Source organism: Canis aureus, chromosome 22 (genome assembly GCF_053574225.1).
Source record: "Canis aureus isolate CA01 chromosome 22, VMU_Caureus_v.1.0, whole genome shotgun sequence".
NCBI lineage: Eukaryota > Metazoa > Chordata > Mammalia > Carnivora > Canidae > Canis > Canis aureus.
The window spans coordinates 40,852,299-40,865,678 of record NC_135632.1 but is presented as its reverse complement, the minus strand read 5'-3'; the positions used below and the strand labels follow the sequence as shown (position 1 = coordinate 40,865,678).

The following is a 13,380-nucleotide window of genomic DNA, read 5'->3' as shown; positions in this document are numbered from 1 at the left end:
ACTAAAGATTCTCCCTTGGCTTCTGGCTCTGGCATCCCACATCCCTGGCAGGCCCCAGCCACACAAGATGCTGATGCTGCTGGTCCAGGGACCACACCTTAAGAATCACTGTATTGGAGCAATAGATCTTTCAGTTTAGGGCAACAAATTCTCCTTCTGCAGCTAGGTGTGGTCATGTGACTAGGATCTGCCCAGGGAATGAAAGCAGAAGTGACCGGAGCAACCTTAGGATCATGCCCTTAAAAGGTAAGGAGCAGGTCGTCCCTTGCCCTCTTCCCCTTCCTGCTGCTGGTGGGGAAGCCAAAGTAGCCATCTCAGACCATGGTGGCTGCATGTTGAGCATGGTGGAACACGAGACAGAGAAGCCAGGTCCCCAGGCCTAGGGAGAAGCCATTTCATCCCTGCCGCCAGAAGCAGAGATTCTTCTCCTGGTCTGCCACTGCCGTCCTGATCTCCTTAGCAGGCCAACTCTGCCCCAGGACCAACTCAACTCTAAACAAAGTCAGCTGAGGACAGAGGGTTAGGGGCTGGGGTGGGGGGCAGTGAGGTGGTAGCCGAGGGCACTGGGCAGAGGCACTGCCTTCCATAGGGTTTGCAAGGTGGCTGGGTCAGGGCCAGGTGCAAGCCCTCTGAGGCTCCAGGTACTGACCAGGGGGTCAGGGGACGAGGACACCCAGTGGCCTGGGCAGGCAGAGCTCCACCCCGATGGAGGCCTCTGCTTCCCACATTTTTCTCAAAGGGACAGAAAGGGTGCCACTGATGGGCTCCTCTATTAGCAGCAAGGCCGCCCCCTAGCACCTGGGGCCCCTGGTCCAGCCCCTACCTGTTTTGCTCCTGGAGGCTGCCTTCTGACTGACCGACGTCCTCCCGGGCTCCAGGCGCATCTTCTCCAGATGTTGCTCAAGCACCACAGTGCGTTGCCGCTCCTCCTGCAGCTTCTTCTCAGATTCCAGAAGCTTGCTGTTGCTCTCCTCCACCCTGGTGATTAGACAGGAGGGGCTCATACCCCAGGGGAGGCAGGGGCAGCCCCCACCCCAGCTGCTCTGGCTCTCAGAGAGGCAGGCACAGCTTATACTGGTGGTGGTGTGACTTGTTCTTTATTTTTACTGCAGAACATAGGAACATGTGTTTAAAAATCATATAGTTATCTCCAAGGCTTAAAATGAAAAGCTTGCCAGCCTCTCACACTCCTCCCCACTCCCATTTCCGGCTCTCCAGAAGCAATCACTTAGAACACTTTTAGCGTTTCTTTGAATATTTACTGCCATATTTCTACAGATGCCCATACTGCTATTTTTTAAGTTTTAAATATAATTTTTCAACTTCCTGTCATGCAACACGAGAATTTAGTTTTATTTTAGCCCTCTCCCCTTACCAAGCAGAATCACCGTCCACCTCCCAATGTGTTACGTATCAATTTTTCAGCTGAATTAATAGTAGGGGGGTGTATTAGTTTTCTATTGCTGCTGTAACAAATTACCACAAACTTAGCAGCTTTAAAACAACACACATTTATTATCTCGTGGTTCTTTAAGTCAGAAGGCCAGCAGGCTCTGTTGGTTTGTCTGCTCCAGGTTCCACAAGCCAAAATCAAGGTGTTGGCTGACCCGGCTCTTACCCAGAAGTTCTGGGGGAGAATCCACTTCCAGGCTCACTCAGATTATTGAAATAATTCAGTTCCAGTTGAAGGACTGAGGTCCCTTTTTCTCACTGACTGTTCGCTGGGTGATTTTCATCTTTTAGAGGCCACTTGGTCCTCTCCATCTTCAAAGCCAACCAGACACCATTAGCATGCTTTGAATCTCTGACCTCTTTTGCAGCATCTCTCTGACTGACCCCAGCTGGAGAAATTTCTCTGCTTTTAAGGGCTCAAGTGATTAGATTGGGCCCACCTGGTAATCCAGGATAATCTTCCTATTTTAGGGCCCATAACTATAATTACATCTGCAAAGTCCCTTTTGCTATATATCATAAAGTATTCACAGGCACAACAGCAGGGAGTGAAGGGTATGGGTGGAAAGAATCCTGTCTACCACAGGGAATTACATTAGAATAATTATTCAAATATGGAGCATGGTAATGATCACATTTTCTTTCTTTCCTTTTTTAAGCTTTTATTTATTTATTCATGAGAGACCCAGAGAGAGAGAGAGAGAGAAAGAGAGAAAGAGAGACAGAGGGAGAGGCAGAGGGAGAAGCAGGCTCCATGCAGGGAGCCCAATGTGGGACTCGATCCTGGGACTTTAGGACCACGCCCTGGGCCGAAGGCAGGCTTAAACCTCTGAGCCACCCAGGGATCCCTGATCACATTTTCTTACTTAAGTTTTTGCTTTTCTTGGAGTTAGTGATTGCTTTCAGTTTATTATTATTTATTGTTATCACTTATTATTATTTTCTATATGCCCATCATGAATTCATGGGACTTGAAGACATTGCTATTTAGTCATTTCACATGAAGGAATTGTTTAATCTCACTGGGACTCTTGCAAAGGTCTTTCAGCTAGGTATGGCACTCCAGACTTGTGTGATACAAAAGGCTCAGAGGGCAAGGACTTCCTGAAATTTAACCTAAGCAAAGAGTTGCATACACACATGCAAATTGGAATGGAGGGCTGGAATTTTACAGTGTTGGAGGAAGTGGTCTTCCACTTTGGTGAAGAGTCAAGAAGGAGCAGAATCATGCCAATTTTGAACAGTATACAACTACTAACACATACTGTATACTACCACAGCTATACAGCTACTAACATGACTTGTCCAAGCATGTTCCTTTAAACTTTATTTGCAAAAGCATAAAAAACAATAATAATTTACATGTCCATCAATAGAGGAAATACAGAAAAAGTCAAATATTTATACCATGGAACATGTTGGAATATGACAGGGTTGTGCTGTCAGACTAATGTCCATATGTAGTTCTTTATTTATTTATTTTATTTTTTTTCATATGTAGTTATTTAAATTGAAATTATTGAAGATGAAGTAAAATAAAAAACTCAGTTCTTTGGTCACACTAGCTACAGTTAGAGTGATCAAAGCCCATGTGGCTAATAGCCACTGCACTGGACAGCAGAGCTATAGCTACCTCCATCATCATAGAAAGTTCTACTGGACAGCACTGCTCCGGCAATGGGAAAGAATAAGGTAGAGCTACATGAACAAATACAGACCACCAAATCATGAGATTGGTGAAGAAAACCACATGCTGCAAGAATGCATATAATATGATGCCATTTATGTAAATAAAGGACAAATAAATCACAGTGGATTAACACAATAAAAATACTCCTTAACCATAAAAAGGGTATGTGCTGACTTGAAGAGGATGTCTGAGATATATTATTGAGTGAAATAAGTAGCAGAAGATTATGCATAATATATGACCTAATTAAAAAATTGATAACAGATTAAAAATTTAAAAACAAATAGATACCAGTGCTAATGAAACTCAGCCAATGAGCTGACAATAGGGATGTGCAGCAGTTACTGACTAGTCATCTGGGGGTGAGGGGCTTTCATTTTACTGTCGTGTATTTCAGTAATGTTTGCATTTTGTTTAGGTTTGTATTGTTTGTTATAGAGGAAATAAACTAAATGCCTTGTCAATGCTAAAGCACTTTATGAATTCCAACAAAATTGAGGAAAAAACCAAACTTTTGGTTTCCCTTCCCAAAATGTGCCTTCCTCATTTTGATCAATGTTACCACCACTGATGCAGTTGCCTGACCTAAACACCTGGGTGTCATTCTTGCCTTCTCTCTCTTCCTTGCTGCTTTCAGCTTCCAATTTATCAGCAAGCCCTACAGCTTTTCCTCTAAACACACACCAAAGCCAGCTCCTTCTCACTCTTTTACCTGTGGCCTGGTCGTGGGCTGCTCCTCTGTGGGCCTCCACAGATTCCACAGATTACACTTGCTACTCAAGACTTCCCTTTGGTATTCTGATTATCCTTTTTTGACCAGTCTTCATTTTCACAGATTTTTTTCTTTAATCATTAGCTGGGCTAACTCGGCTAGATGCTTGTTTGTGATGGCTTTGGGGGTGATTTTAACAGCTCTCTCACACCATATGCATCAATTTCATGACAGACCAGATTTGTTTTTAATTTGTCTTTTTACTTTGTAATTGAGTTTTATGATATTTCAAGAGTCCGATCAAATTGACCCAATGGCAGTGTAAAGTGAACATTATTATGTAAGGCAAGCCATTAGTGAATGTTTTCATGTAAAAATTTTGCTTTCATGAAGACTTTAAGTGTAGGGATACTGATTAAGAATACTCAGATAAGGGATCCCTGGGTGGCGCAGCGGTTTGGCGCCTGCCTTTGGCCCAGGGCGCGATCCTGGAGACCCGGGATCGAATCCCATATCAGGCTCCCGATGCATGGAGCCTGCTTCTCCCTCTGCCTGTGTCTCTGCCTCTCTCTCTCTCTCTCTCTCTCTGTGACTATCATAAGTAAATAAATAAAAATTAAAAAAAAAAAAAAGAATACTCAGATAAGGGGTGCCTGGGTGGCTCGGTTGAGTATCTGCCTTCTTCTTGAGTCATGGTCTCAGGGTCTAGTGATTGAGTCCTGTTTCTCATGGCATTGGGCTTTCTACTCAGTGGGGAGTCTGCTTCTCCCTCTCTCTCTGCTTCTCCCCCATCCTTGGTGCTCGTACGCATGCATATGCTCTTTCTTAAATCAATCAATCAATCAATCATTAAAAAAAAAAAGAATACTCAGATAAGGAGGTCTCCCTACCTAGGTATTAATTTAATATAAATGATACAAGACCTTTATGAAAGACAAACATACATAATATTATACTACATACATAATACATAATTATAATACATATGTAGTCATAATACATAATTATGAATACATAATTCATAAAGAGCTCTGTAAAGAAAAAATATGACTCCCTAAAAAATGTGCAATAGTATGAACAGATATTTAACAGAAAAGGGTATAAATGTGAAAACTATGCTCATCCCCACTTTTGGTTTTAGCAAAGTGGATAAAAACAGCTGAGATTATAGTGTTTCTTTATTAGTTTGGCAAAAATGTTATGCGCTGATAAAACCTTGTAGAGGTGAGGGTATGGGGAAATGGTAGATCACATTATTGATAGGAATGCAAATGGATTCATGTTAAAAGGGCAATTTACCATCATCTGTGAACATTTAAATGTGCGTATTCTTTGATCCAGTGATTCCACATTTAGAAACTTATAGTTACATACTCTTGCAAAAATGTAAAGATGTGTTTAGTATGAGTCAATCTTGTAATAGAAATATATGTGCATTTATGTGCATATATATATACACATGTATATATATATATTTAAAAGATGTACATCTTTGGATGTGCAAAGAAAACATTTTAGAAGTTCTGACAGTTCTTTTCTATGAGAAATGGGTAACTATAGGTTGGAAAGGAGGCTTTTTTAAAAGATTTTATTTATTTATTCATGAGAGACACAGAGAGAGAGGCAGAGACATAAGCAGAAGGAGAAGCAGGCTTCCTGCAGGGATCCTGATGCAGGACTCCATCCCGGGACTCTGGGATCACACCCTGAGCCGAAGGCAGATGCTCAACCACTGAGCCACCCAGGTGTCCCCAGAAAAGGAGACTTTTTACAATAAGTAAGTATACACTTGTAATAGAAAAACTAATAAAACTTCCAACCACATAAAGTGGAGATTTTGATGCCAATGTGAAGGTAGAGGCTGTAAACCTGGGCTCCCATTAGGCAGCAACCTACAAGGAAGCTCTCTGCATGATTCTAGAAACATCAAGAATACCTGTTTGCAATAAAAGACAGACATCCATAATCCAGGGAAGCGGTAAGGAACGTTGTAGTCTACCAGGGCCTTAAGTGTGTGAAAGGGGGAAGCACCAATCATGAGAAAATTGAAACACAAGGCCAGCACTCATGAGTTCAGGAAATCCTAAACCAATAAATTAGCATAAAGTACCAATCAGAGACCACTGAAATCCCCAAAGCTCCACAGAGACAAAAGTAGAACCATTCTTTAGGAACACTTTCACAACCTGAGAACTCCCACAAGAAAAAAAAAAAAAAAACCAACAACACTGAAGACAAGCTCACAGAAATAACACAAAAGTACAAACACATTGAGGAATTATTCACTGTGAGGGCGAGTCAACAGACATTACTTAGGATTCTAAGTAATGAGGATGATAGAACAACTCTAAGGGGATGAAGTAAGTTTAAAATTATTACAAAGGGAAAAGCAAGAAGTCTTCATGAAAGAATGAATGCTGTAAGAAAGAGAATGGAAGGTTTTACACAAAAAAGAACTGCCAGGGATTAAAAAAAAAAAGTTATTAAAGTAGGTTTCATGGCACATAAAGCACAACTGAAGAGATTTAGTGAGCTGGAAGACAGACTTGAAGAAACCATGCAGTTATCAGCCTAAAATATTGCGAAGGTTTAAGAGTTGTGGAGGAAAGAAGAAGCAGGTCTAACATGGGCTGACCAGGCATTTCAGATGAAAAGAATAGAAACCACAGGGAGAGGCAACATAGGGAGAGATGTCCTTGGCAATACATAGATTGAAGTCCTTGGAATGAAAAAAGCACACCAAACCCTAAGTATGAGAAAGAAAATGAAATAAAGTGCCTTGACCCATCACAGTGAGACTTCAAAATACCAAAGACAAAAGGAATATCTGAAAAAACGTCTAGAGAGAAGGGACATCACTACGAAGGAACAACAGCCAAACAGAGCAGATGTCTTTTTTGGCAACAGTGGATGCTTAAAGACAATGAGCTGTCACAGCCTCCCAGTGCTGAGAAAGTACCCAACCCTCTAGAATTCTATACCAAATGAAATTCTCCTCCAAGAGCAAAGCAGGATAAAGATTCCAAAGTAAGCAAAGATGCAAGGAGTTTACCATCCACGTGGCCTCATTAAACTAAAGGATGCACTTCAGTAGGAATGAAGCTGAACCCAGAAGGGAGGCTGAGAATCAAGAAGCAATGGTGAGGGAAGACATTTTTAAGTATGTTGGCCAAAGTAAATGAACACTGACTAATTTTTTAAAAGATGAATTTGGAGGGTTAATTTCAGAGGGTTTAGAAAGAAGACTGCAATATTAGAAAAACATTAGAAGCCAGTAACATGAAAGACACAGTAGGGGAATCAGAATTAAACGTTCAAAACTTATCAGGCTGCCTGGCTGGCTCAGTTGGAGGAGCATGTGATTCTTGATCTTGGGGTCGTGAGTTCAAGCCCCACGTTGGGGGTTGAGATTACTAAAACAAAACTGAAAAACCTTTAAAGTTATCCTATTGTTAAAAGGGATTATAAAGAAATCTACTGATTTTAGACTTGTTGAATTCTGTGGTAAAAGTTATAGGTAACCACTAAAAGAAGAGAGATAGAATGTGTAACTTCCAAACTTGTATGGGAGAGAGGGAAACAAAATCTGACCTATCCAATAGAAAGGAGAACAGAGAAAAAGGAGCAGAAAAATCATGGCAAATACAAAATATTGAGATCATCAAAATATTTCCAAATAATACAAAAATGAAGATGGGTTAAATTCTCCTCCTCAAACACCAATTCTCAGATTGAATATAAGAACAAAGCCAAGGGGGCCTGAGTGGCTTGGTCTGTTACGTGTCAGACTCCTGGCTTCAATGCAGGTCATGATCTCGAGGTCGTGGAATCAAGACCCACATCCTGCCCCAGATCAGGTTCCTTGTTCAGTGGGGAATCTGCTTGAGATTTTCTCTCTCCCTCCCCTTTTGTTCCTCCCCCTTCTCTCATGCATGAGTTCTCTCTCTCTCTCAAATAAATAGGTAAAATCTTTTAAAAAAAAATAAAAAGAAAGCCAATTATATGTTTTTCACAAAGAGACATAGTTTGTGACATTTGTCATGGGAGACTAAGCAGACTAACCCCTCCTATTGTAAACAACTAGAAAAGTGGATAAAATATAAGAAATACGCTGTTCTCCGACATTGGACAACAGGATAAGAGACACAGAACACTGGATACAGGACTGGAGAGAGGGGACACAAAGACAAGTTCTATCATAGTTTTTTAGTCTGACTGTACCGGTGAGGGGGTGAGGGGACCCTAAGCAGAGCACATTGGTCTTGCTGGGATAAGGACACAAGCCTGGGGAACTGCAGGGAGCCGGAGGCAGCTGGAAGTTGTAGGGAGAGTATGAGAGGGGGAAGCTCTGCCCTCTTGAGGCAAGACTAGAACACTCCCCCATCCCCCCCCTCCCCCCCGCCCCTGCCCCCAAAAAAGAAGGGAATAGATACTGGAGAATCTCTGAGAAGGGCAGGTGCTATGCTTTGGGGTGAGAAATCTGAATAGATTTGGGGGATCTGAATGCAGAGGGGGCTTGGCCCTCCACCTTTCCTTGTTAGATCACCAGGAGACAGCAATGCTCCAGACTAGAAAAGGCCATGTGTCTTGTCTGATGAGCCTGGGACAGTCTCAGAAAGCTAGCTCCCCTACACCTTAAAATGACACAGAGCAGCAGAGTGAACCCCAAAAGGTCAAGGATCTCAGCTAAGAGAAAAATCACACACACATGACTCATAGTGAGTGCCTCCTTAAATTTTGTGCCCTGAATAAAGTACCTTGCTTGCCTCATGCTAGTCCCAGCTCTGCATGGGGAGGCCCTGGAAGAGAAACAGTGCACAGAAAGAGAGGCCAGTGAAGGAGAACCCTCTGCCGAGCTCCTAGCTGGACGGGCCATGTGAGGGATGCAGGCGTTGCATGGATTAGAATCCCTTAGGTAACCCGCAGAATGATGAGGAAAAAAAACCCATCATGTTGGAAGCCATGAAGTTTGGAATGGTTTGTAACATAGCAATACATAACTGAGTCACCTTGGTTCACAACCCCCTCCCCCCAAAACTCAGGAGCAACTCGAGGAAAATGGGAGAGAAAGCCGCTTTAAACCGAGTGTGATTCTTCTATTTGATAGACTAAAGGCTTGTACCATCTATTACATTTCAGTTACAGAAAAAGAATTAATGTTACTTTTCTCCTATTCCTGAATAGGTCTGAAACTCATATCCTCTTCATGTATTACATGGAAAAAAAAACACAATTAAACCTGGTCACTTCTCATTGCTTAGGTATTAGCCATCCTTTGACCACTTCCCAACAGCCCTCACTCCTTCTTTGGTAATGATACTCTGTTTTTCCCTTTGGCAAACTGCCCCTCCTTCATTCTATGAGCACCTGAGGTACTTCCAATCAAGGTGCCTGGCCTAAGTCCAGGGATGGACACGTGAGCAACCCAGGCCAGCTAGATCTTCTTTCCCAGAATCTGCTGGCTTAAGAACTGGAGGCCACTGGGCCTGTGTTGTTCCAATGCCCCAGGAGAGACTGCCCAAGGGTTCCTGCTACTGCATCCACCCCCCAGGATGCCCAGACCTTCTTGGGCTCCTCTCCTGCCCCACCCCTTAAGGTTCACCAGCACCTTCCCAAATCTGCCTTTCCCTTAACTTAGCCAGAATTGGTTTCTACTGCCTGTCACCAAAGAGCCTTGGCTGTATGCCCTATTAGAGCAGGAACCCAGTGGTGTCCTTTATATTTTCCAGTGTGGAGGTCACATGATTGGGCCATGTGTTGGCCTGAGTACCTGCAATTGTTGCCAAAAGGGTCACTTGAGGGAGGAACACTGATTTATCTGAATGGAATGGAGAAAACTATGCCTCCTGATCCATGGCCTTGGGCCACACGCTTCCTCCCCCTCCCCAGAGAAGTCTCAGCTGTCATCTATGAGCAGCTCTCTTGCTCTTTGTAATTCAGACATGAGTCTAGCCTTTGTCTTCCCACCAAATCCCCCAATGCCCTGAGTAAGGTACCATATTCATCAGAGATCTTAATTATTTATGGATTGATCTGACTGCTTTAACTACTCCAGAGAGCCTCTTCCCTGAGACTCCCACCTCATGTCCACCTGCATATAGCAGTCCTATTGAATATGGTAGAACACAGCAAACCACAAGTGTGGCAGTAGGGCCCCAAGGCTGTGGAACACCTAGGTGAGCACACAAGTGGTGACTGGGAATACTCTAGACCAACACTGTGGAAGCCAAACTCTCCAGGAAGGTGGACCCAGTCATAGAGGAGACCTGGTCCCTGTCCAAGACGATGCCCTTGTACCAGGCTGTCCACACCCCCAGCCCACAAAGACTCATGAGAGCATGTCTCCCTGGGTGCCATGTGTTACCGTTTCTGCAGCACAGTGACAAACTCCGTGAGCCGGTCACGCTCCACTTCAGCGGCCTGCCAGAGGGCCTTGAACTCGGTTACCTGTGCCTGCCAGCTTTTTTGTTCTGGGGAGTCTGAGAACCTAGGGACCAGAGTGGGGGCAGAGGGCAGAAGTCACTTGGGTTATCTGAAGACACACTTACCTGTGATGGTGGGGGGTACTGGAAGAACATTCAGGGATTTTCAGAGACAGCCACAGAGAAGGCAGCCAACCCAGTCCTTCCTGGCCCTGCTGGTCCTCCTCCTCTGGCTCCTTCTCAGCCCACCATTCCTGTGCCTGCTGAGGTCTCTAGACCTCACTTAGCTACATCAGTACCTCTGTCCATCCAGTCCCTGTAGGGGCCTGGAGTTAGGCTGGCTCTTATGGAATTTGGCCCCTAAGGGCCTGGGGTGCCCCAGGAACCCTTTGCCAGGTAGGCTTAGTCTCTGTCTCCTTGCCAGTCTGCCCCGGCCCTCCTGCATCTCCTGGTTTGGCCCTAAGCCCATTGTACTTTCCTGGACTCTTGGCTTTGTATCTTGGTCAGTTTTCTTCAGTGCTAATCTAGCCTGTCACCACTTCCCTCCTTGCCACTGGGCCTGCCTACCAGCCCCTTATCTGTTTGCTGGTGAGCTCTGCCCCCCGAGCTCCCCAGAACCCACCTGTGAATCTCAAGGCGCTCTCTGCAGCTGAAACCCTGGTGATCCCGGGATTGTTCCCACAGGACACATGGATACCTGGGCTGGGGCATGCGAGACCAGAGGCTAACTTGTTCTGGGGCCTTGGGCAGGTCTCTTTTCCTCTCTGGGCCCGGGTCCTCCCTCTGAACACTGAGGGGGTTGCTGAGAAGGGCCTGAGGACCTCAGACTCCTCTGTGCTCTGCCTCCTAAGTATACTTTAAGGCATTGCTGCTCAAAGCACAGTCTCTGAGTCAGTGACTACAGATCCAGACCTGCCGAATCCGAACCTGCATCTAACCTGCAGATAACTAGCTGCTCTGTGTGCACTGTGATTCAGAAAGCTCTGATCAACTCACCTCCACAATTTTCTCATGGGGAGCAGGGGAGTAAGGGAGTTGCAGGAGAAAGGGGATTTCCTCCCAGATACCCCATCACAGTTACCACTCCAGCCCCAATAGACACCATCTCTGGAGTAGCTCCCTCCTGTCCTATCACTGATGAAAGAGAACTGTGCGCTCCATGGGGGTAGAGCCCACACGTGGTTGGGTTCAGTAAGTATTTGTGTAGCGTGCAAGAAGTAAGCTTGAGAACCAGCAGTCTGCATAGCTGAGGAGCACAACTGTTTCTGCTTCCCTGTGGAGGGCAGAGGCCATGGCCACACAAGCCTGGAAGGGATCTTGAGGACCACCTTGTCCCTCTTCCTGCTCCCACTACAGTGACTAAAACTCCAGAGAGACAGAGGCCATCCGCTCTCCCTGTAGCACCAGACCTCGCACTTTTGGAAGTGTGCCATGAGCCCCTGTGGCTTAGAGCAGCCCACTCTCCCTGAGTGCCCTTGGGACCCCCCGGCTCATGGATGGGGCAGCTGCAAGGCTGGCCTTGGCTCACAGTCCCAGTGCTGCCAAATGTCAGGCCAGAACTGTCTCAGGCACTTCTTGTGAAACAGCATCCCAGAGAGGATTGATGCCTAGAGCCATATAGCAAGTCAAACACGGACTAGGGCCACTCAGAGGCCTGGCCCAGAACCTGAGCTGACCAGCCTGAGGGGTGAGGATGGGGGTTGACAGCAGGAGCATGGCTCCAGTGGACAGTGGGCAGGGCTCAGGACAGAGCTCAGAGGCAGGACAAAGCCATCATTTGTCTGTGAGCTGGCAGGGAGAACAAAGGGCCCATTTAAGCCCTGGGCTTGATTCTAACAACAAAGAGGGGGCCAGAGAGCTGAGGGGGTATCAGTGACTTAAAGTGGGAACCCATATGACATGAAATTCTGCCCCTAGAGACTGATTCTCAGTGGGGAAGAGAAGGCAAGGGAAGGAGCTGGGCTCCAGGCCCTGGAAGATTCCTTGTGTTAACTCTATGGTAGCAGGAAGGGCAGGAGACTGCAAGCCAGAGGCCAAAACTCTAGTTCTAAAGCCACTTGCTCTATCACTTTGGATCAGCACTGGGCCTCTCTGACCCTCCATGTCCTTATGTAAAGTTGGAAGAGTCCCTGGACTTGGCCTGGTCTTGGTTTCCCCCCCTTTCAATGCGATGGCAATACTGGCTGAGCGATCAGGGATGGGAAGGACTGTGAGGGCCCTGAGGTCCCGAGTTCATACCTGGGTGAGGCCCCATGAGGACTGGGCAGAGAAGGCCACGTGAGAGCAGATTCCACCAGCGTGTGGCCCAGGCTGGTCACGGAGCTGTGTGAGGGCAGAAGGGGCTCATCATCATGGGAAGGCAGGCTGCGGCCTACCTGGGAGGAGAGTAAGGCCAGCAGGGATTCCAGGAACCTGAGAAGGCAGCCAGCGCTGGCCCTCGCAGCACCCCTGGCTGGGCAGTCCTGCTGATTTCCTGCCCTTCTTTCCAGAACTCTTGCTTGCTCAAAATGAGACAGAACCAGAAGACATTAGAGCACCAAGCAATCCAACACAGGTCTGTTTGAGAATTCTAGAAGCAGGTGCATTTCAAGGCCAGCTGAGAGAGGATGTACAGGGAGATGTAACCAGACGTCCTGCAGTAATAATATCTGGACCTAACGGGCTCCTTGGTGCAAATGCAGGGCTAGTGGAATATGAGAGGCGCACATACTGGAAGGACAACGCCATAGTCATCTTAAAATTGCATCTGTGGCTTCCCAGCAGAGGCAGCCTTTCTTTGGAATAATTAATATTCATGTTCTCACCCCTCTATCCCATTTTTTTCTTACCGAGAGGATCCCAGCCTGCCAACGTGATCACCTGCTGAGGCCAGGGACTTGGTCTGGATGGGGTCCTCCAGGAACTTGGTGTAGGCTGAGTGGTCCTCAGTCCCACTGGACCCCTTGTCCATTCCTTTATTCTGACGATACTGCAGGAAACAGACATGGGTTCGATTCTCAGTGCTTTGGCTCAGAGGCCTGCAGAAGGCAGGAGGGGGCCTTGGCTTGAGTCTGGGGCTTTTAGGGGATGTGAAAGAGGCTTCTTTTCAGGAGTGAAAAGCAAGG

The 13,380-nt window shown here is 45.9% G+C and overlaps 1 protein-coding gene across 5 annotated transcripts in view; it reads right to left on the bottom strand.

The window, feature by feature from the left end:
• CCDC13 (coiled-coil domain containing 13) overlaps positions 1-13,380 on the bottom strand; it is a 59,517-nt gene that overhangs the window by 10,666 nt on the left and 35,471 nt on the right. For all 5 annotated transcript variants that reach the window (XM_077865588.1, XM_077865586.1, XM_077865590.1 and 2 more), the window contains exons 11-14: positions 13,105-13,244; positions 12,515-12,598; positions 10,219-10,341; positions 824-978 (exon numbers count right to left, since the gene is read on the bottom strand). In XM_077865588.1, coding sequence (XP_077721714.1) covers positions 824-978; positions 10,219-10,341; positions 12,515-12,598; positions 13,105-13,244 — 502 coding nt within the window. The remainder of the gene's footprint in view (positions 1-823; positions 979-10,218; positions 10,342-12,514; positions 12,599-13,104; positions 13,245-13,380) is intronic.